Genomic DNA, 25,707 nt, shown 5'->3' with positions numbered 1-25,707 from the left:
AATATAGTTGTCCTGGCAATACATTCAAACAAATAGTTTTATCCTGTCTATTGCATCCTTAACATGACACGCAAATGTCTTTACACGAAACCTATCCCACTAGGACCGTCCAAACATATCCTTCCCATTTTCTTCTAATACAACTTCTATTATGTTACTCAAAGCACTTTAAATCAGTCAGCCCGTATAGAGAACGGAGAACAATGCACATAAGTTTGTAAATCATCGCACCTTCTAGCCCTTCAACATAGCCCCATTTCAACGTGTTGATTTTGAGGAACATCAACTTCTAAACTTACTTCTAGTCGAGACCAGAGAAATAAAACCCTATGCAATAGTCAGAGCTTTGGGAACACTCTAGATGTCATTCATCGCAGGTCTCGCGGCGTCATTTTGTCCTACGGATTGGTCAGAATGCCCCCCCCCCCCCTCATAAATTCTCGACCGCTTGTAAATGTTGGTCACATGGGGTAAAAACCTAGGTTACACGAAACTCTTTGGAACGCACTTGAGATTATATAGTTGATTCATGAAACTTTATCAGAATGTTTGCCTTAATGAACTCTTCGATAAAATTGACAATTGGTCTAAAAATAGGTCACGAGGTTAAGTCTTAGTTTTTATTTCATTTTTTTTTTTTGCTTTCTTCTTCAAGAGTGGCCTTAACAACATCAGCATTGTTATCGCACACAGGAGAGTAATGTCATATTCATACTTTTACAAGGCTGCCTTATTGATGAAGTAGAGTTTTCTCATTGAGAAAGATGTTGAAGACTAGAGGTATTGATATTGATCCTTGTAGCACGCGTTTCAATATGGAGTCCCACTCACTGCTAGTATGACCAAGTTTGACCCATTGTTTTCGGTTTATGGGATAGTTCGCAATAGTTAATATACCATATGCACTAACCTTCTCTAAGATGAGATCATGGGGAAGGCGGTCGAATGCTTTTGAGAGGTCCATTAGAAATACACCAACATATTTGTTCTCATCAAGGTTCCATCTTAACAGGGTAGTTTAACATCCATACGTTGTTCTGAAAGCTGCTATGAAAGAATGTCTTTGTTTTATCGAAAATACTGATAAGTTGCACATTGGTGACCCGTTCATATAATTCGGACATTGATGGGCTATTAAAATATTTAAAAAATCCAAGCTGGGCATATAGTTTTTTTCATTAAAGGGGTCTATCTTGAAAATAGCTTTTGATCAGAAACCAATTTTCCTATGGTTTAGTTTATTGGGTTATCAGACATATCTGTAGGTTCCTGTAATAAAAAAACAAGTTTAATGGTCGCCCAGAAGTCTTTAAATTTGAGTCTCCACTACACCGTTCCACTTCCTGGGACTCTCGTCGCTTTGATCTCTTCTGTTTGACATCGTGCTTAGTAATGGGGCCTTCGGTGGAGTCGCGGACATTGACTCCTGTGCATACTCAATATTTTGCGCAATTTGTACGGCTTTATCCATAGTTAATTTTGCATCACATAAATACCCTAAACGCTGAATGATATATGCAGGAAGTCCCAATTTCAAAGCATATGTACCCATATCCCTTCTAAATGAATGAGAAGAAAAATATATGGAGCTAGACCTATTCATTTTATTTTCTCTTTTATCACTTTCAAAACTTGAGGTTTACAAGGTCACAATGTAAACAAGGGCTTATCAGGTTCCCTTTTGATATTAGTCATCATATTTCGGAAGGCTATCATTGGACACAAACAATATTCAGACATAGCGACCAAGGGAATAGGCAAAATTCTTTCTCCTGTTGAATAATATTAGACCATCTTAAGTAAACTAATAAGCCATAATTAATAACATTATTTGATTTTAAGTAGCATACTTGTAATACTACACACATTGTACAATAATGCAGAGTCTTTATAACTATAACACTATAAATAATAAATTAATAAATAAATAATGATGACAATAATATTCTTTAAAACTTTCTAATTTGAATCACAAAATCCTACATATACACATTTAAAGTAATTCTTTTATTTCCGTCTCACGTCTTTTTAACTTATCTCATTTCTGCCAAAGTTACAAGGTCAAATGTTACTGAACAGATAAAAAATAAAAAACAGAAATACTGATATAATTCAGAAAAGGTTCAGAAGTATTTGTCATAAACCGTATATAGAAAAGCATTTTTGTTGGTTCCCATCTTCAGGTGGATCACTCAAGTGTTCAGTAGAGGGCCTGTTGATAAGCTTGAATCGATTATTTTTTGTTAATATTGATACACGCTACTGCATGGACTTCATTTACATGTGACTGCTGGGATAACATATAAACTGGTAAGATTTTGTTTATTATTAAAGTGTTATTTTTATCTAGAAAAAACTGATTACCATGGCAGAGTAAACGTGACCGCGTAAAATATCGAAAAATTAAAACACAAATATAAATAAAGACTTTCCCATCTTTAAAGTTTTTTTTAAAAAATCCTATGATACGGTATCCTAGGATTTTTCAAAAACTTTTGTGATAGGTAAATATTGTCCAGCCTGAAATTATTTCATCCGATTAGACAATCATAAATGATTGCCTACTCATTTTAATGCTGGCTGGGTGAAACACTACTGAAAAAGTATTAACTGACAACGTGCATACGCGCCTATTTAAAAGTAAATTATCATTGATTTTAATGCGGAACTACAACCAGGTGGTCAAACGGATTTTTTTAAAACATAGGTTAAAAAACGAGAGGAGCTGACACGCCTGGCCTCCGTGTATGCGTATATGTTTTAAAATAACAGTGATATAAACCGACTTTTCGTCCAAATGTTGTAATCTGGTTCTATTTCAATTTGATTCCTTTTTCAAATTAAAACTACAACAAAACAAACTAAAGACCTGATGATTTTCATGGACACTGCACCTAAAAATATTACAAACATTCGTGTATATTTGTTTTAAAAGCAGGTAGATTCTCAATCATTTCATATATCTACAAATTAATCATTTTATTTTTTCCGTATCGGAAACTTTCAAACTGTCACGAATTTAGTAATTATTTTCCGTAAATGAATTGAAAGACGGTTTTACAATTACAGCCAAGTGTACTTGATCTAATTACATGTGATCATGACCATAGCAATGAATGTGAACGTGGTCTAGTGGTATGTGTGTCCAACTTGTTCCAACAAGGTCTTGGGTTCGAGACTCAAGAGAGAATGTTCTGTTGTTTTTTTTCATAATGGACACCGGTACTTGGTTTTGACCAAGCAAATGGACTCGAGCGAAATTTATTTACTTGAGAGGAGGAAGATGGAAGAAGAAAAAGGAAGAAGGTGAAAACGGAGTTAAGCAGAGAGGGCATTTAATGGAAGGTAGGAAAGTAAGAACTGGTGAGAAAGAGGGGATCGAAAGGGGAAGAATAGGAGGTGAGTAGAAGGAATAAGGAGGGGGAGAAGGAATGAGGCCGGGTAAGAAGTATGAAGAGGAGAATGACAAAAGGGAATAAAGAGGAGGGGAACACTGACATAATTAAGAGGTGAATGAGGACTTAGAAGAAGGGGGACGGGAAAGACTGAAGAAGGAAACATTTGGCTCAATGATGAGGCTAAAGAATGCGATAAGGGTGGGAAGAAGGAAGATTGGAGAAAGGAGGAGAAGTGGGATAAACGAGGAGAGTGAGGGGACAAGGGGATCGGATAGGGAACTGATATGAAAGAGGTATAAGGAAGAGCAGAATTAAAGAAAATGACTAAGCGGAAAAAATATGTAATAAAGGCTAAGCAAGGAAGAGATGGGATAGAAAGGAGGTGGTGAAGGAAGTAGAAGCATATGGTGATGGCAATGATGATGACTGTATATCAACATCGATGATTATGATGGTGACAAAATAATATTTTCAATTAAATATTAATATGCACCTTCACACCTGTGAGCAAGCAAGTTTAAATGAGAGAAAGACTCCCAAGACCTGTCTGTTCTTGTTGTGTCTGGCTACCAAAATGACGTTATCATGAAATACATTGTAAACAAAAATGGCATTATGCTGAAATACATTAGATAAGATAAAATTAGAAAGATTTATTTAAAGTCGGCAAGACAGATATACAGACAAACATAAGCTCTGATTAGCTTTTATAACCGACTATTTAACAGCTGTATATGGAAAACATATATAAAGCAGCTATAAGACAGTAAAACTTACATAGTTACAGCATAAAAACTATGGGAGACCTGCTAATCTTACCAAAAGAGGTTTAAAAGAAATTAAAAAAATGTTAGTACAAAACAAAAAAAATGTAAACGACACAAGTGTGTTTGTTTAAAAAATGGCATAAGTAATCAAAATATCAGCTCAAATCAGATTTGAAGTGACCTGATAAGCATGTAACTCATAGTATATAAAGTTAAATCATTTGGTATAAATGATTAAATATTATATTATAACTGACATGGCACACACAAATCACAATAATGCTAGATTACAGGTAACCAGGTTATACAAAATAAACAGACATGCATAAAAATTTCTAAAGCAGCTAACCAAAAGACAAAATCATGCAAGCAACACAATGCAAAATTAGGCTGGAATACAAAAGCATAACTATGCAAAATAATGTAAGAATACAAAACAATGCAAAGTAAAGCAAGACTACAGAACACTACAAACAACACAGTAAAAAGATGCAACTAAACATATGTATTTGTAACATTGTAAACATTAATGGCCTTGTGCTAAAATACATCGTCAAAATTAATGGCCTTATATTGAAATACACTGTAAACATTAATGGCCTTATGTTAAAATACGTAGTTATTATTAATGGCCTTATCATGAAATACATAGTGAACATTAATGGCCTCATCCTGAAATACATAGTGAACATTAATGGCCTTATGCTGAAATACATAGTGAACATTAATGGCCTCATCCTGAAATACATAGTGAACATTAATGACCTTATGCTGAAATACATAGTGAACATTAATGGCCTCATCATGAAATACATAGTGAACATTAATGACCTTATGCTGAAATACATAGTGACATTAACGGCCTTATTCTGAAATGCATTGCAAACATTAATGTCCTTATGCTGAAATACACTGTGAACATTAATGGCCTCATCATGAAATACATAGTGAACATTAATGACCTTATGCTGAAATACATAGTGACATTAACGGTCTTATTCTAAAATGCATTGCAAACATTAATGACCTTATCCTGAAATACATGGCGACATTAATGATACGTTCTGTCATTCAAACATCTGCAAATGACTTGTTTGATATGCACTTTCATACTTAGCATGATAAACAATTTTATTAGTAAAAGTAATTATAAAGTAATTTATAAAATAAAATAAAAAGTCCTATAAAGATTACTATGTGACTCAAATGTATGAAGTATCACAAAAAGACAAATAATAAATTAATTGGAAGAAGATCTTTTAAATGTAAAATAAAAAAAAATAATTATAAGTATATAAGTATGTCAAAGATTTGACACTGATTTACTTTCACTTAAATTCTTACATTCTCTATCCAAACACATTCATACATCATTTTCATGCAATAAAATATTTATTGATTTTCAGTTCGAAACAAAACATGTCAGGAAGAATGAACCGATTGGACTGGTGTTTTCAGATTTCACTGGCCATATTATTTGGATCCTTGGCCAATACAACAAATGGTGAGCTTTGTCATTATTTTGTGAAGGTTATATGGCAAATGTTTAGTTTTACATTATTTAATTGATGGAGGGGATTTAAAACTAACTCTAGTCCTAAAAATTTCTAACCCTAACCCTTGACGTGCTTCCAAACTCGAACCCCCTAAATACTCGATAACTTTGGTTGGGTTTACAACGCACAATAGGAATGAAGTGGTTTTATTTTCATTGTCAATTAACAAAGAGATAGTTAGAATAAACCCAATGATAAGCTTAGCAAATCAGCACCTTTAAAAAATAACATGATTTCGTGCGTTAAAGTCTGGTTTTTGCAAATTGTGTCACATCGACACAGTAGGAAAACCCCCATGCCTAATCCTTTAAAAGACGCCGGAGTTTGATTGAAAAATACCGTTCATGACGTTGCAATATATCTGCTCCTGACTTTCATTGGTAAGGCATCAATCGTGAAAAACAAAATCAATGTCTGATGCTATAAATCATGGTGAAGAGAGATTGAAAGAGTCCATGTGTCGCTGCGACATATCAAACTTGTTATTGATTGTACTCAAATCAATAGGGTTTGGGTACAGATAGGTCAAGAGACGTTACAGCTTATCTGTAAGAACAGATACAAAGAAAGAACATAATGATGAGAGGCAAAAACACTAGATTGTACTTCTTATCATTTACCAATACGATATGAAAGGAACATGAGTTCACCACTTGAAAATCTTATTTTGGTAAAGGTTAGTATAAGGCACAAAGATTTCAGATAAAGTAAAAAAATGCTGTATTTTAAGATATGTTTTCCGGTGATTTATAAAGATTAATCAGATAAATTGAAATACAAGTTCTTGAATATCTTGCACCGTAGCTCTCCTGGCATCTTAAGTGTTGATTCAACAAATTTTTGACTCATTTTCGTTAAGACTCGACAAACAGCAATGTATGTTGAGCCAGCTCGGCAAACAACATTCGACATTAAAAAAATGAATATCGCGCTGGCTTGACAAACATTTGAAATCGAGAAACGACAATGGCAATTCAGAAAATATGGGTTATATAGCAATATAACGACATTCAGCATTGAATATAGAGATGTCTCAACAAAATAGGTTATATAGCAATATAAGGACATTCAGCATTGAATATAGAGATGTCTCAACAAAATAGGTTATATAGCAATATTACGACATTCCGCATTGAATATAGAGATGTCTCAACAAAATAGGTTATATAGGAATATAAGGACATTCAGCATTGAATATAGAGATGTCTCAACAAAATAGGTTATATAGCAATATAAGGACATTCCACATTGAATATAGAGATGTCTCAACAAAATAGGTTATATAGCAATATTACGACATTCCACATTGAATATAGAGATGTCTCAACGAAATAGGTTGTATAGGAATATAAGGACATTCCACATTGAATATAGAGATGTCTCAACAAAATAGGTTATATAGGAATATAAGGACATTCCGCATTGAATATAGAGATGTCTCAACAAAATAGGTTATATAGGAATATAAGGACATCTTAATGTTTTCTGTGACGTTGAGAACGAGTTAAACTTGAATATTACCGGTGGCGGAGACATGAGCGAGGATACAAAAAAAAAACATCTTTTGGCAAAAGACCACACAAAAGATCCATAGATGTAATGATTTTGCACCTAGTCAATATACAATTTGTAGGCCATCTTACTTGAAATGCAGACTTTAAATCATGCTCTAGATATTTGTTCTTGTGAAATGGACCACAAGTAGATAATTTAGTTTTGATTGATATCATAATTCTGACGGGAAAATGCACTTTACGAACCTTTGATTAGGAAGGTTTATACTTATCCGTTCGATTAGTGCAGTTTCTAACCAGTTGAACAATGACATGGAGTTTTAATTGCGTAAACTTGCAGAACCAATCACGATATACTGGTTGTTTAAACAAGAGCTATTACGAATGTATGCGCGTATCTCTAACTGTAGACAATGTAGTGCACATTACAGTCCATACGTAATCGTATACTTCTGACGGCAATGATATTATTTATGCCAGAGACATTTTCTGGCTTTGAAAACATTTATTTATTTATTATTTTGTCGTATAACTCGTATTATGTCATTTAAAACAACTTTATTTTCCTCTGCAGGTTATAACGAGACGCTTATAGCAACGTGGGCGGGGACATTGGTCAATTCACCAGGATTTATATACGGCCTCAAATACGGACCGTATGTACCTACTACACATTAATTTTCTGTTTGAAGTCTTGAATTGGTTGATTTTTTCACGCAAATACAATTTGGTTGTTACTTGTGTTAACAATTATTCGACCACCTTAAAGGCGTTACCACTCGGATGTATTGCTCTGTGGTTCCAGGATTTTGCAAACTGGCTCAAGTTCAGGATGTCCTACTCTCCCTTCCGGAACTCTTTATTGTGCAGTTTTGTCGTATTTCAGCACGATACTAAAATCATCCATCGATACCAAAACATACACGAGGCTAAACAACGTTTAATATTATAAATGAAACGGTTTGTAACGTAACATCTAGAGGACCATCCGTTTCATATTCTTAACAATAACCTGTTTGCTATTTCTATGCGGGAATTCAGACAAAACGTTATAGGAAGTCATAGCTATAATTCAAATTAAAAAAAACACTTCAATATCGCTGACTACAATTATTTTAAAACATCTTTTAACGGCCATCAATAATATTTCACATTCAAAATGTTTGAGTAGGACGCTCGGCAGCACAATTCTCGTTTCCGGGTCGTACACATTCACCTTACATCATTTTTTTAACATGGAAAGCTATATGTCCATAAAAAGTACGCTTTGAAGACCATCCTAGTCAAATACACTTCTTGTGCGTTTAATCAATGGCCCATATTCACTTACATTTTAAGTCTGAAATTAATATTTAGACGAAAAACTACAGAAACAAGCACTGTAGTCATAAGTTTAAACATAAACCCCATGTAATGGCACAGGGTAAACGCCAAAGACATAGAACATAAAAAAACACAATCACAAACCAGAATATCATGGAACAACAGCACAAAACTCCACAAACAACACAGCACACATATACTATATAAACCACTAGGGGTGTTTATCAATAAGTGTTAGGTACCGCCTTGGAACGGTCAGTAAAATGAAAAATTACTAGAGGTTTGAACCAGTTTGTGTGCACAACCTCACTCTTATTCCAACAATCCCGAATAAAATATAAACGTAAATGGTAAATCATATCAGTATTATTATTAGTATGCATTAACTTGAGGAAACTTCATACTAAAACAAAAACAAAAACTAAGAGGTAAACCCCAAGTTCTTCTATGATTGGGGATCCCGGCACAATCTGCAGACTAAGGAATACAATTCAGAGTACTTAATGCAAGAACTTTTCAAATATTTGCTGCAGTTACTGTTTGAAACTATAAACATCCCAGACAGTCTGCCATAGTAAATAAAAGGTTTAACACCGTGTGGTCATAGAGTTTCATAATGCACCAGTCAATTGTAACCTCGATGGTCCCCACCCAGGTCCGGGAGATAGTGCTTTACCTTCCAGGTGGCCCCCTAAGTGCCGAGTGAATACGTTGTTTTTGTTTTCGCGCCGAAAATAGCGGGGAATGGGCCTTACCTAGGATGTACCCGGGATGAGAGATTTTACCAGCAGTTTTTCCCCACAGTAAGGTGATTTTACCTAGGATTGGCTGGACCGAAAGTCAAAGTCCCCGCTTTCCCCGAACATGAAGGGCCGTGGTTACAATTGAGTGGAGCATAATGAAACTCATCATTGTACTAGAACGGGGAACAAACAAAGAAAACATTGTTAAAAATAAAAAAAACACTGCATATATTTGCTCAAATCTTCTTCCAAATGATTACTTTAAGTAAAATTATGAAACAAAGTGTCGTTACACGCTGAAACATTTCTAGCCAGCCCAAAACGGTTTTTAAGATAACACGAATCTGCAAATTTTTAATAAAATCAAAGGACTGAAAGCTAAGTTATTAAAAATTAGAGTAATAATATAGTTTTGAAGTTAATCGAAATACGAGTAGAGATATATCTAAGGATAAAACGTGTATAGCGAATGGGCTGGTACCCGGTAACCCGCTGGCCAGGTACGTATTGGTAAGTACCTGAGTACAATTGTATTACCCGGTACTTGTGCAATATAGAATATTATCTAACAAGGGTCAGCCTTCTTCCTGCTTCTCGTTGAACTCAAAGGATAAGCTTTTTTCCGTTTATGTACATATTCATAGATGACCTTCTCCCGTCTTTGTTACGGAGCTCACATTTCGTTTGTTCGTAAGACAAATTATCAAAACACTTCCAAACTGTTTTTTGTTTGTGTTTCAGACGACATGATTACATTATATGTCGTGTATACTCTGCTGCGTGAATGTATTTATTGGGATAACCGATGTTATTCAATGATCGATGGTCGTCCGGTTAGCGCAGTGGGTGTATATCATTTTGGTTTTGTTGACAACCCGTACATATTGGGGTTTTTTGGGCACTCTACACAACACAAGACCATTCTCTCACGTAACATCCCGACAACGCGAGTGATTGATGTAATGTTGGAATAACCTTTTCAATCGTTGTAAAATTAATGGGTTAAAATTAAATGACGATCGGGTATCCCAGTCCACAGTTTCTACCCGTCCACGCCATTTGCATGTATATCGAATAATTTGGCCACTCATTTGAACAGAATTTACAAGTTGACAAGGATTTTCAGTAATTTGCGTCAATATATCATGATTAAGTGGTCAATTTTATAATTGGAAGATTAAATGATGCAACTTTTACGAGTTGGGTTTTTGAAAGCTAAGTGTCTTTTAGTTTACCTCACGTACAAGGTCATTTGACGTTTTTGTGTTTTTTTTTGTGTTTTTCCCCTTTTTAAAGCGTATGAAGCTCCGTCAAATCTTACACAACGCAGACAATCCGCTTTACCGTGCTAAAAATAGCGAAGGATATTTATTTCAGTTGGGCAATCTTTTCTATTTATTAAACTTTTAAAAAAATAGATATCCAGTACGTTTGAAGAATACATTTATACTGATGCAGTTTAAATACCTTGACATTCTGCTTCACGGATTTCGGCATATTTGAGGAAAAGTTGAAATGCATTTCCATTCTTTCTTCTCTAAAATCGAATACAACTCATGTGATCGAGGTTTTGCAGTCTCTCAGACCAGCACGTTTATTGTAATGCTTTTTAATTTATTTATAAAATGTAAGTGTAAATCACTTGTCACTATCTACTTTTTCTTGCATCTTATTTATATAGGCATTCTCTAGTCATTCTATGGTCTTTTGCCTTTGAGAACACTTTTATCTCTCTAGATTCAATATATTGTTACTATGTATTGCAGGAACACGACCTATGATTACCTGGTCAAGGCGAGCTACCCAGGCCACAATGTTGTTATGGAGGTGATTGATTGTGCTATGGAACATGATAAGAACGGCGACTGCTTGTACGATAAGCTGAGGATATACGATGGTAATCTATCTTGGTTCGATATGAAAAGCAGTGTTTAAGGATAAGTTGTTAAACTACGTGTGTATTTGATTTACCAATTGTTTTATTAAGATAATAACCGATCGAAATAGAAACATAAAATCCATATAGATAGATATAATTACTATTCGGTGTACTCCATATTATATACTTAATTACGAGTATATGGTCTAATGATACAAGGTCTTCTTTTGTACTTCAACTTAATGTTTAAACAATCCCTTGCCATACGCACAGTCAGAAACACTACGTTTGTTTTATTTTAACACTGCAAACATTTCCCCCTCATCGCATTGTTCAGGCAACAGCATCTTAGATCCCATTATAACAGTGTTTGCTATACCGAACAAGCAAACCTCTCATCCTCTGCTTTCATATTTATCACTCCATCCGTTGTAACCTCATCTCTTTGTTCAGGGAACAGCAGCTCGGATCCCATGATAGCAGTGTTCTGCTGTGCTGATCGGGCAAACCTCCCGACCTTCTCCGCAACTGGCAACACGGCATATCTTCTCTTCACTTCAGACGAGACAAATGAGTTCAAAGGCTTCGAAATCCGGGCCCGTTCAAACGGGGCAACAACTACGACTTAGACAACAACAAGTACCACCAGCACAAGTATGACAACTCAATGTTTTATTAACCTAATGTTAACGTTGTGTCTATAATAATGTCGGTATTTTTGTGTTACAACTCAAAAATTCATTACAATACATTATATGTTGTATTATGTTACGTAACGTTGCAATCTGTTACGCTGCGTTGCGTTATGTACGTTATTTTGTATAACGTTAAAACCGTATCTGGTGTACAATAACGTAACATTGTGATGCCTTGTTATCTTATCTTAATTTGATTATTGTGTAAAGTAAGAATATGTAAATATTATGCTGTTGTTTAGACCTTGCAAGATTGAAGTCAGCCATTTCACTTCCGATTTCAGTTGAAATAAAGAATACAAATCTAGCATAATGGTATCCGTAATTTATTTTCAGTAATATATTTTACATATTAGTTATCAATAAGCAATACACTTTCATATGATACCAACATTACATGTGGTCACCTGTCATCACAGTTTAACATTACGACCAATTAAATAAACACGGATCTTATTTAAACATCGAATACTTCAAGGTAGTAGCGAAAACATTTAAAAACCTGCACTCATGCATACATACAACAAAGGTGTCACGGGTGTGTTCCTTACTCTCTGTCATTTAAACTATTTTCTTACTATAATTGAAACCGTATCATCCCTGAAGTCCAATTCACAGCCATGATTTGTTCTCCACAAACAATACCCAGTTACAAAAGAATTTTGCCGGTCCAAAAACAATAAAATATTTTAGACACAACAGTCACAGAGTTTTGATTTATGAGCAAGGATAATGTTTGATTGCTTACACAACGTATTATTTCATCAATGAAAAAAATGTTGTGAGACAAATATTTAGAAAAGTTCTTATCGTTAATCAATACGATATTATAGGGAAATTTGGTCACCAAGAGTGTCTTAAAACCGTTAAAACTTTGTTCGGATTGTAAGAAAGGCAAGGTTGTAATGATTTAGCTTGGCGCGAAAATGGAAAAGTAGATTGATATAAGGCTACTTTACCTCACGCTTAACACTTCATGAGCACAGTTTACGGATACAATTCGGTCACCTTCGCTCATTACCAATAGATACCCCGTTAGCAATGCATATTGCTATTAGAAACAACATATTTAAAAAAAGTTTGCTATCTAAACTAGTTTCAATTCTCTAATCTGAAAACTCCCTGTTTTTGTCGAGTATATTTGCAGGCTGAGAACTGCGATGTCTTAGACTTCGAGTCCGTATGCCTTGCTACATATTTCAATTATTTCGAAGCTCGCACAAACAGTTTTGAATCGCCTATCTAAAGTTTGCAATCTTGTGTCTCCGATTTCTCAAAGTCAACTAATTGTACACACACTTTCTGAAGCGATGATTTCATGACGTTATAGAACATGCAATAGTGTTTAGACTTAAGTTGAATATTTTAATTTGTGTAAGTTCTGTAAATGTGACCTTTCTTGTCTTTCACCAGCGTCTGCGACCAGCTCTAAGTCAACAACGTAATCAACGAATAGCACTACTTCGGTCGCGTCAACATCAACAACAACCCGGGCTACAACCCAAGCAGCAACGACAGCAGACTTCATTACCATTAACCTTCACCAAGAGCAACCATTGACTTTCTTATGAACTAATGACTTCCTTAGAAACAATTTATCTATTATTTGTTATTTACATCAAACAAATAAAGATGAAATATGTTCTCACTAAGATGATTTTTGCAGATTTAATGTCAGAGTTGGTTGGTCAAATAGGCCATGATTTTTCTTTATAGTTAAACGGATTTTTGTCAATTCAATTCTAGTAAAAACACAATTACTGTTGTTTGATACCGTATTGTACATCTTGGTGTATAATATAGTTTATTTCAAATGCATAAAGGCCATAGGCCAATGAGCATACAATAACTTTGCATATATACACATATCATGACAATTCATATCATAGATCAGTGGTCAAATACAATTTACAATAGATACATTATTTTTGTTTATTTTTTTACAATAACTAACACTATATTATTATATAATTCAAACTTTAATATATATAACACTATATTATTATATAATTCAAACTATAATATATATAATACTATTATATATAATATGTATATATCATAAATAAATCGGCAACTGCCGCAGAACTATTTGTTATTTAAAATAAGTTTATAGATTCCAAGTTGCATTCACATAGGTCAAACGTTGCCCTTTCACTCCTGGTAAGTCTCATTTTATGTAATTTGTAAACTTTTCCAGCAATAATTCAAGCCCGTAAAGGCAGCGTCTCAGTTCAAATAACAATGATTTAAAAATAGCTGTAAAATATGCTCGCATACGGACCAAAAATTCAGCCTATTGTATAATATGATACCATTAATTTTGACATTTTTTTTGAAAGAAAGTCTAAGTACCCTTCGTATATTTATTTAATGCTTTTCAACCATTTTACATATTTCAGTATAATTATCCTCCAATATTCTCTTGACGATATGCCCATCCATTTTTTTCTGCTTTTGTAACAATAAAGCAAGGAAAAATATGCAACTGAGATTACTTTGATCTATCATCTCCTAGATAAATTTGGGAATAAATAATATGAAAATAAGAAATGAAAATATTTTGAAATTTATCAGCAAATTTTTACTTTTTAGCAACCACATGTGTTTATTTCTTTAATTTAGTGACGTTTTTCTGTGCATAAACCCGATTATTCTTTGCTTTCCTCCAAAGAACTCGCCATTTACTGATGATTAACTCTACTGTATCTGCAACTGATGTTTAAATACTTTAACTTGGAATAAATAACATTATTTCTGTGTGTGCAAATTCTAGTTGTCTTTATGGGTTTGCCGAGGTAAGCCTTCATGAATTTAATTCACGAAGAGAGGTCTCGCTACAGAGAATACCACTACCGGGATGCAAGCGCATACCAAGTTGAGGTGATGCCGTTTCCCAGTCCATGGATCCGTGGTCTGGTGGTAACACAGGGGTCGCAGGTTCGATTCCTCGTTGCATCACTAAAATACTGATCGTCTTCCGGGAGGAACGTTAAGTGTGGGTCCCGTGTGACAGTGCTTTTTACACGTTAAAGAACCAGGATAGCTTTAATCAGGCTTACATTCTGTCTGTTCACTATACTACAACAACCTACAATGACAAACAATCTTAACGGACCACTCGCCGAATGGGCAAGGACCGAGTGCGAGTATAAATGAGTTTACACACCACCATTCACAGTCCCTGCCTAGAGTCACGTAGTACGCTAGGTGCAATCCTTACGGCGGCCTAATGCGATGTCGATGCAGTATTATATAGATGAGTAAAATCAAGTATGGAATATTTTGGCTGCCATATTGGACGTCATTTTGTAGGAGATATTATCCAAAATACTGTTTGAATACTTTAACTTTCGAGCGCCCAAATATTTGGGCAACGCCCAGTTTTGGCCATTAAACCCAAATATTTGGGCTGCCCATTTCGGAAACAGTATAAAGGACCGGAACTTTCCAATCTATGAGGAGATGCTACTCGACTATAATTAGAGACACCTGCAACTCACTCTTCAAATTCGCGCCTTGGCCGGGATAAAGTCTTGTCGGTATACCCTATCGGACTAAAATATCACCTTTTCAGTGGTATTCGCCGTCTGGATCCGTGTTGGTATGGTTAAGGCGAACTTCGTGTAGTGGTCTATTACAACCAATATATTACAAATTCCCTTTGCATGTTTCAATCTCAGATACTCGAAGCACACTGGCTAAAGTGGAAAGGTGGTATTCACAAGTTCTAAAGGGGCCCATTCAGTGTTCTTATCCTTTCACTTTAGACAACTTTCGCATCCCTGTATTGTGCCAATTTTTCAAAAATAATATTAGTATTGATTAAATCATCCACATAAACAAGGACATTTTCAAATTGAGGTCTCCTAAGCATTCTTGGTCTAATACTAGTGTTTGGAAAGTTGACGGGGCGTTAGTCATCTCAAATTGCATGCGGATATACTCAAAGAAGCCCAGCGTTCTCACAGAAATGGCAGTACGTTGATTGTGTCCACTCTCTGCCTCGATATCGATTTGATTACACTACCAACAATTTCTTTAAAGCGCTGCAGGGCAAAGCAATCCTTGAAGTCCTGTCGTTCAGCATCTGCTGATCCACACAAAGCCGGAGCTTCCCGTTCTGTCCAGATAAAAGTCCCTATGGACATACTCCGAATACTCAGATACCAAGGATAATGCAATTTTGCTCTTTGAATATATTAATTTCCAAAATTACTTTTGGATTCATTAAGGAGCTCTTGTAAAGCATAAGTTGCTATGATTTCAGGTGTTTTAGATGAATATTGGGTATCTGGAGTAACAAGAAAAAGTAATGACTGGGGACTTGCTATTGGTAGTCCTTACTCAATAGACAAATCTACTTCAACATATCCCATAAGGACAGCTTGTTCCCAATCCGCACACTTAATCTGAATAATATCACCATTGGGTCTGATTTCTATTTCTGCTAAAATGAACCTTGAAAAAACTGTCTGAAATCATACTTACATAGCTCGAGCTGTAAGTTCGATTACATTTAGCTTCTTACTTTCCTCGTTTGTTTCTCCAACTAATTTGGGATCCGGTCTGGTTGTATCCTGGTTTGATCCCACGCTAAAGCTTTGGGGCAGTCTGTACTGGTATGTCCCTTCTGACTACAAATAGTTCAAACCAACTGATCTTATATGGTTGGACATCTTCGATGTGCTTGGCCCTTCTTATTTCACGGAAGTTTCGCTTCGGTTTGTAACTACATCGTTGGGTGCTACTTACACCCAAGCTAGATCGGGCTATTACGTATGTGGATTGTAGAAAAGTGTATAAGATCTTTATATATATAGTGTATGCGTACGGTAGCCTATCTTGGCTAGTGTACGTGTAATGATATATAATTAACACAAGTCTCTTTTTACTTTGTATTCTGTATTGTATTGTCTGTAATAGCATATACTAAAGCAGGTCTGGATATTCTTCAACCTGCAATGAACAAACCAAATGACATACTATAACAATACATAAACAATACATTCACACAAATCATTTAAACATATAAAACATAATCATATCCACAAATAGTCATATATCTAATTGCTGGCATCAATGATCGTCAATGGTATTATTCTATGGCATAATACAATATACTTAGTAATTTCAACAATAAGAACAACAACAGCATACATAAGCCTTACCGATTAATACATTATTGCAATGAAAAACCACAGTAGTCATATGTAGTGCATAAAAAATGGACGTGATGAATTTTAATTCTATTATGATAATAAGAAGTAAGCTTTTGTTGATAACTGTCTTACCTTGGTGTTCAATTTAATTATATTGAAAATATTTTAAAGACGACAAGTATCTGGGTGATCAGGCAATGAAGACACTGTTTGCAGTTGTTAAAACATTCCGTAAACCTATTCACTATAACTTCATTCGTACTAAGATGTCAGTATGATTGTGAAATACATGTGTATGGGTATTTGAGTATTTAACTCACTGAACGATTTGAACTGAAATTCTATACCTGTGCTCTCAACTTTATGTCAAATTTTATGATTTATGGTGAATTCGGTGTATATCTAACAACTGAACATACCAATTCTAAGCATATTATGTTTTCGGATGAAATTGTTGAATGATAATGGTGACAAAATATGCAAGTTATTGTACATATAACTTTAGTTATTAGACATACTACGTAATATGTTTAATGTACACAGATCGACTATCTAAAAATAATATTAAAAAACCTTGGTATGGCATACTGTTTCACATGTTAAAATGTTGTCAGTGTAGATCATGTCAAATATGTATTAATGTCATGAAGTAATGACTATTTTTTTACAAGAGTGGACTGGTAGTATTTTCAATTCATCAACATATTTAGTCTATAAATTGTATATGAAACATTTATTTCAGTAATATCTTGACATGATTCCTCTGAATTTAGCTAAACATCGTGTAAATTCAGAACTATAAATCACAAATTACCGATAAAAAGGTCGATATTACATGTTAAAATTCTTAAGAAGAAACAAATAATTTGTTAGGTGATGAATGCCGCAATTTTATGGAATGCAAATATATTACCGATGACAGGAAATAAGATATTCAGCAATCCTATATTAAGCATCCAAATTTGAACAATTGAATGAACTCTTAAGTTAGAAATGTAATAAGTTCATGCAGTACTTACACTAACAGAACAGGAAATTGCATAATTTAGTTAAAAATATTTCGTCAAAATAAGGATTACCTCATTCTCTCTGTATACTTAAAACTGTCGAGTTGATTCTGTTTAACACCTCATTATACGTATTTTAACGTCTTTAAACAGCCTCAATTTATTAGAAATTTTATTTTTCTTAATATCAGAATCAAGTCGGTTTAAGGCAGGTTTCTCACCGGGTTATTCATAATATTGTCTTGTTTATATCGCGCGAAAAATGCATCATTATCTTTTTGCATATGCGATAGGTATATAATAAAATAATATTAGATTACTATATGTTTTGATGTGAACAGGATACTGTATTCGCGTAAAACTGTAAACTGATGATGTCGCAATCTTACGTCATGTTTTGAAACACAATAGTTATATTGAAATATATCTTATAGTGATTTCTTTTTGTATTTTACGAAGAATCGATCACAAGTTTAGTTCAAAGACGTCCAAGGCCAAAACTATCATAAAAACCCATCAACTTTAGTCTCATGCATGTGTGGTTCACCTTCTTGTATGATCGGAAAAAAGTAGTTAATCAATATAGTTAACTGACATAATAGTCTTACGTGCAGTTAAATAATAAATGAATAAATGCATGTGTGCAATATGCATGTATCAGACTGCAGCAACTTCGTATTCATTAAAAAATGAGTTGAAATTCGGACGTTTTATTGGACGTCTGAGGCACAACTTAGGCTATATGGACATGGCCGAGAAATTACGGTTGAGTATGAATACTCATGAACAGCGACGTTTCGCTAGTCCTTTTCCATGGTATATTCTAAAATCGGAATAACATAGAGCGGGTACAGACGCAGTAAGCTTTAAGCTATAACTAATATTATAGATAATGGCAAACAATCCCTGGGATCCCATTTTGCTTAACAAAACAGGAAGTTATATCATGGATATAATTACAGCATTAAATAAATGATTTCAAAGTAAGAGGAAATACAGAAAATAAAGGAAATAAATTTTAAAAAATGCGATGACTCTTTTGCATGTAATCATGGATTTTGAATATATGGATTCATATGGAATTTCTAGACGTTATGTGCAAAATCTTGCTCAAATGGCAAAAGATGCAATAATAACACTTTTAAAAGACACTGGGACGTGTCTGTCGAAATCTCACTACTTCAATCAAATATGCCGCCAGCTTCAACAGTATGGTACTGAACATACTACCGTGAAAAGACAAAAGGTGAATATAGTTCAAAACCATCAATATAAAGGACATATACAGACGAATAAACAGGAAGAACTTATTCCAAGATTGGTAGTTGCAACTGCAGCCGATTCTTTGGCCGAAAAAGCTCTTATTGCCAATGTGATTGTGACTACTGACAGGGACGGTGACAATCTTCTCTTTGTGGCAATCATTATGCGAAAAACCAAATTGGCCATGAACTTGATAAACCTAACTACAGACTACAGCCAGGTAAGATCAGTAAACAAGCTTCGACAGACGGCGCTGCATCTTGCAGCGATTACAAACAATCCAATAGTGTCCAGAAGACTTGTTGTAGCAGGAGCGGAGATTGAGATGCAAGACTACAATGGGAACACGGCACTTCATATAGCGTGCATTCAGGGATGGGCGGGGGTCGTAAGGAGTCTTATACAACATGTGTCGTACGAGGAAACGAAACAGAATTCTTTCAAAATCCCGTACGTTCCAATACCTCAAAATTTTGAAATAAGAAATTATGATGGTTCGCCATGTTTAATGATAGCCATATGCAAAGGTTATCTCGATATTGCTGATATGCTCATAGATATTGACGCAGATATCAATACGTTTGATATGAAAACTGGTATGACGTGCGTTCATGCTGTCACGGAGTTGGGGCTAATACATCTAGTACGGTATTTGTTGTCCAAGCCTAACTTGAAAATAAATGCAGAGACCTACTCTGGATACACGGCTATGGAAATCGCATTTTATAGAGGATATGCAGATGTAGCCGCTTTGCTTAAAGTTTCTGGAGCGAACAGACCAAGACCAATATGTATCATTGAAAATCTTGATTTGGAAGAAGACCGGACAGACTAAATGTTGTTGTTTTATTGCATCGAACATGTTGTCATTAACAGTTTACGTAAGGTCTGAACTGTTTGGCGGTAAAATTGCAAAATCAATCATGTGTGCAATGGGTGATTGGTTTCGCATCTTTTGTATTAACTCATTTCCGAGGGTAGTTGTGGTTGTTTCCACTGATCTTATTAAATAACATACAAGCAAATTAAGGAGGAAAAGGCTTTACAGAGCATAAACTATCAAGTTACTATTTACTAAATAAAACTCTTATGCTGTAACATCGCATTAAACTGTAATACATCATTCGCGATTTAGATTTCGGCTGTAATGCACCGTCGCGGACGTTTCGTTACTAAATCACCGTTGTGGTAGTACTTCGTGGGAGGTGCGCATTCGTCGTAATTTCGTTAGAAATGTAACTGTTGCCGCGACAATTTCAACGTTTTTTTGTGTTGTTGTGTTACAAAATGCAGTGCCGCAGCGCGACAGTTTTGTTGGACTTGGTCTAAAGGCCACGTCTATATGGAAACATGTTTGCAATTTTCAATGAGAAAGTGCCTATCGATACATTTTAGTTGAAATTAGAAACGAGTTCTTAATGATAAAGACTCTCATTTAACTTTCCTTAAAAATTTTCATCAATAACCGTGTCGTTGTGTATAAAAATATCCAAAACGGCACATACAAGGACTTAGTCTAACGCTTTAAACGAGAAATTTGAAAGACGTATTCACTGCTTTTTTATCTAGACTGGTGTCGGCCATACGTATTCGTTATGTTAGAAGTGTTAACGTTCAATGGAAACGATTTGTATAACACGTTGTGCTAGTGAATACGCATGTTAGACTATGCGGCCATATTATGAATAATAGTTGATGTATTTGATAAAAAAATTAAGTGCCAAAACACAAACTTAATAGACTTATTTAAATTAAAGCGATATAAAATGAAAGGTCAAAGCCGGATCCACCCGTTCTAAAACAAACACTATCAGTGCCAAACTCTAAAATAATTGACTTAAAATATTTAAACTTAACTGATATAAAATTAAAGTTCAAAGATTATGTTACTATATTCAATATTCAATAGTCAACATTCGTCTTGTTTCTTTTGAACCGGCGGATCAATTCGTTTAGGTACACGTAATTAATATACCACCACTGGTCTCATTTCGTAATTGCGCTCCCGTGGAATGGTTTCCGACCGTACACTCGTGTATCGCCTTGTAATCTTTGTAAAACTATTTCTATAAGTGAAACGCTATCCGCTTACATCTATTTATTAATAAACGTGGACACCGCCCAGCAGTATTTCAGACCTCTCCATAGCAGTTTTGTAAAATATTCGATTTTATCAGGATTGTAAAGAATGTGATTTTTAAGATAAAGGAAATTATAAGATTGAATTTTACATGTACGTTTTATACCTAATTTTACCTCGTATCATATCATTATTGTTCTTATTCCATTGTTACACATATTCTACCAGTATTCTCGTATTATAACATTTTAGTGCATGTATTCGAAGTTAATCAAACATGTTGCATATATAAAATTTTTTGCAAACTCTACTGTAAACAAAACTATAGTGTTTAGATAAAAACTATGATCACAGCTAATAATAAAGAGAAATAACTATATTCTAAGAATATATACGTCTTTCTAGTTGCATATTATGATTACAACTTACACCAACGAGTAATATCCATCTCGCAGTAATCCTGATGTTATTGCACTTGTTTATCAATTGTTTCATGTTTTATGGGATTCATGTATATTTCCTGAAGTCTGGAGTAGTGCTATCATATTACATATATAATACATATATAATATCGACCATTTGTAAATGTGGGTCACATGGGGTCAAAAACTAGGTCACTAGAAAACTCTTTGGAACATACTAGAGATATTACAATGGATCTAATATTCATGAAACTTTATCAATAACCTTTCCTTAATGAACTCTTCGATTTATTTGAAAAATGGTTGTATGGTGTTAAAAAATAGGTCATTATCTTGTGTCTTATTTTCTGTCATGTCGTGCTACATATTGGTCAGATGATGTTCAAGCTTGGACAGAATGTTCCCTTCATAATATCTCGACCGCTTGCAAATGAGGGTCACATGGGTTAAAAACTAGGTCACTAGGTCAAATCATTGAAAAAGTTTTAAAACACACTATATGGTCCAATATACATGAAAATTAATCAGAATGTTTTCCTTGATGAACACTTCGATCAATTCGAAACTTGGTAATGTGGTGTAAAAAAGGGTCAGTAGGCCAAATCATAGATTTGGTCACTAGGTCAAATCTTTGGAATGGTTTTGGAACACACTAGAGATATTATATTTAATTCAATGTTCATGAAACTTTATCAGAATGTTACCTTAATGAACTCTTCTTGCACTGATTTCGGCAGTTAAAAGACATTTTCATGCCGTGTTGAAATCAAAACATGTGTTAGCCATTTTTATCCGCGGTTTTACTGAATTTCCGGATTCTCCTTTATTCAAAATAGCATATGTCAAGAAAACTAGATAATTCGGTAAGCGATGAAATACTTATTTGAATTATATAATTTTATATTTCTTTTTCATATAAATCCAATATGGCTGCCGCTGTTTCTGCTACAGCGTATTTGGCCGTTTTTTGGCCGTCGGCAAAGTGTCAGGTCGAGAGTTTGCCGTTTCTTGGACGAAAATGGGCCGCTCTGTTTTGACACCGGCCAGAAAATGACCAGGCCAATTTTCGGCCAGTTTATGCCCAAATCCCTGGAATTTGCTGGGAGATGGCATGCTTGCTTTAACTTTCGTAGAGGATGTCACGTTTGGCGCTTATGCAAAATATATTCAAAACTTTAAAAATATTCAATAAATAACGTAATACTTTATTGCTAACAATAATAACTTAAATAACTATAATGTGTATGGAATTAAGGAGATTTTTTAAAGATAATTTGCTAAAGCAGTTGAATGATTTTTTTTATAAAGATTTATTGTATACAGTGTATTTTATTGAGTCAATTTTATTTGGGTCTAAACATAAAATAAGGTCAGACTCAACACTTGATATTACATGTAATAGTACCAATATTGAACCAACTTCTGCTGTTAAATATCATGGCGCAACTATTGATCAGACCCTATCTTTAGATTCTATGGCTCGTTCCATATTAAAAGAGGCCCATGCAAGGTTAAAATATCTATATCGAAAGAAAGGTTACCTTACAAAATACACCAAGAAACTCCTTGACATGGCCTTAATTCAATGCCATTTTGTTTATGCCTGTTCTATGTGGTATCATGGTCTGACCAAGTTACTTACAACCAAGCTCCAAACCACACAAAAAAAAATAATGAGGTTTGTTTTGTATCTTGACGCAAGGTCTCACATTGGCCCCGAACACATTAAATCACTCAACTGGTTACCTGTCAACAAACGTGTAGACCAGATTATTTTGGGTCATGTCTTTAGAATAAAAAATGGCATAGCCCCGGACTACTTGGGAGACAATTTTTATCTCCCAAGATACTGTACACACATATAGGACAAGGTTATGTCAAAAAGGTGCTTATGCTTCAGAGGCCAAAGGTTTTGGGTTAAAGTCCTTCTTCTTTTCTGGTATTTTCTTATGGAACAAATTGCCATATAGTATAGCACTGACAAAAAAATTAAAATGCTAGTAAAGAATATTTTTTTAGATAATTTGGCATAATAAGTTATGCTATTAAAAGGCTTTTTTTCATTTTCGCATTTTATAAGTACTACATACTGTCATATTCATACTTGAGTGTGATAATTATATATAACTTTCTCAACTTATAACTTATTATGTAAAGTGACTGTGATACAACTACGGCAATATTTATTTTAATGCATACAGACTAACTTTTAGTATATTCGTGCAACTTCGATTACAGCGATATTATTACTTAAATATGCAATGCCTCCCTATGCCATGCTACCAAAACAAAGGACCACAATGGAAATAAGAGTTTTCTCTTTTTTTTGTGTCATTCTTATTTCGGTGTGCCTGTCATGGCTATTGATAATATCATGTATGTATAATGTTATTTACTATACATGTTGTTTATTTTAAATGTCAATGTATGTGTATTCTTACTGAAATAAATCTATTTCTTTCATGCTTTACGATGAAATATGGGGTTTTAACAGTAAAATAACAACAGTGAAAATATCAATTTGATATTTTCACTGCAAAATAAGGAGTGAAAATATCAATTTTCAGAACTACTTTTAAAATCCTTTGTTGTTACATGTACTTGCCTTGGTCAAAACAGAACACTGGACTTCAGTAAATTATGTCAAAAAATGTCTAAAAAAATAAAGAAATATTTTATAAATTTAAATAAATATATAATTGGAAATTAACAACTTACCGTTTATTACCGGTTATCCCGTCTATCAAACATTTTACTGATCTTTGAAGCTGAATGTTCGAACATTTGCTTTCATTCCAAACAAATTACAGACAAAAACAACTGTTCGAACATAAATAAAATTTTATAGCATCGTTCAAATGTATTTTGAACTGTTAACCGTTGTAGTACGTAAAATGAGCTTCCTGGAGAATTCACACAACAATTTACAGATAGATCCGATATTTTTTACCCCACCCACATCTCAAAATGTGTCAACAAACTATCGTGGCATTTACTCTTCCGGAAAACAAACATTTTAAAGCGAAACAGACTGGTCTCTGACAGTAAGATGACTGAATATTAACTTACTTTAAAAACACGCGTATATCCAGTCTTAAATTAAGAAGAATGGTTAAAATCCAATGAGTATCCACATTTGTTTTGCTAACACATTTGACCTTCCAAATTTTCATTCTATAAATAGCGGCGTAGTAATTTGGTTAAAATAAAAAGTGTTTTCATTATTTTTTGGAACATTAGTGCACATAATACTTCATGTTTACTATTCATAAAGCTTTGCAATAAAAATCGAGCGAATATTAAGCAATAAGAATGAATAGCAGAGAACTATTTCTCAGCAAACCGAAAGTAGAAAAGTTGACAGCTATAATTATGCATGAGGGGCGCCCCACGGGTAGCGGCGTAAAGCCCACCCTTTTCAAAAAAGGGGGTAATTCAGAAATAAATCAAAAAAACAAATAAAACTCCGAAAATAAGCATAAAAGAAACAGAAAATTTGTTTATTTCAGTGTAAGATCGTATTTAATTTCACTCGTGATCATAAAAAACTACATTTTCACTCGTGGCTTCGCCACTCGTGAAAATATGTTTTTCTATGACACTCGTGAAATAAAATACGATCTTACACTGAAATAAACAAATATCCTCTCTCTATCTATACCGCAGTAAAGATTATTTAAGGGAGACTGTCAGTTCAATGGAAGCGTATGTGTATCCGCCATTGTTAAACTGTTGCCAATCCTTACAATAGAAGATAAAAATAAAGCAGTGTATGATCAGAAAAACTTTATAAATAAGTGCGGACGCCTGCCGATAACATATTTCATGATATGTTTTTCAAGTTGTAAATGAGCTGTAATTTAGTTCAGTCGATTGTTTAAGTTTGTTATCAGAAATAAAT

The 25,707-nt window shown here is 34.3% G+C and overlaps 1 protein-coding gene and 1 long non-coding RNA gene across 2 annotated transcripts; both read left to right on the top strand.

Annotated features, from left to right (window-relative positions):
• The first annotated feature begins 2,156 nt into the window (after nucleotides 1–2,156).
• On the top strand, nucleotides 2,157–7,911 carry LOC128226551 (uncharacterized). The gene is made up of 3 exons (XR_008259694.1): nucleotides 2,157–2,310; nucleotides 5,572–5,669; nucleotides 7,810–7,911. It is a non-coding gene; the product is annotated as an uncharacterized LOC128226551 (long non-coding RNA).
• Nucleotides 7,912–11,040: 3,129 nt separating this feature from the next.
• Nucleotides 11,041–11,834, top strand: LOC128226549 (exoskeleton protein RP43-like). The gene is made up of 2 exons (XM_052936484.1): nucleotides 11,041–11,198; nucleotides 11,634–11,834. Exons 1-2 carry the CDS (start codon nucleotides 11,057–11,059, stop codon nucleotides 11,807–11,809), a joined length of 318 nt encoding a protein of 105 aa, XP_052792444.1. The 5' UTR covers nucleotides 11,041–11,056; the 3' UTR covers nucleotides 11,810–11,834.
• The last annotated feature ends 13,873 nt before the right edge of the window (nucleotides 11,835–25,707 follow it).

The sequence above is a fragment of the Mya arenaria genome, chromosome 3, assembly GCF_026914265.1.
Source record: "Mya arenaria isolate MELC-2E11 chromosome 3, ASM2691426v1".
NCBI lineage: Eukaryota > Metazoa > Mollusca > Bivalvia > Myida > Myidae > Mya > Mya arenaria.
The sequence above is the reverse complement of the archived record's forward strand: the minus strand, read 5'-3'. Positions and strand labels throughout refer to the sequence as shown.

Excerpts from the sequence above, each read along its gene's own strand:
- LOC128226549 (XM_052936484.1), top strand. The coding sequence starts at position 11,057 with ATGTATTGCAGGAACACGACCTATGATTACCTGGTCAAGGCGAGCTAC. Across the intron at positions 11,199-11,633 it reads TAAGCTGAGGATATACGATG|GGAACAGCAGCTCGGATCCC; the intron begins GTAATCTATCTT and ends CTCTTTGTTCAG.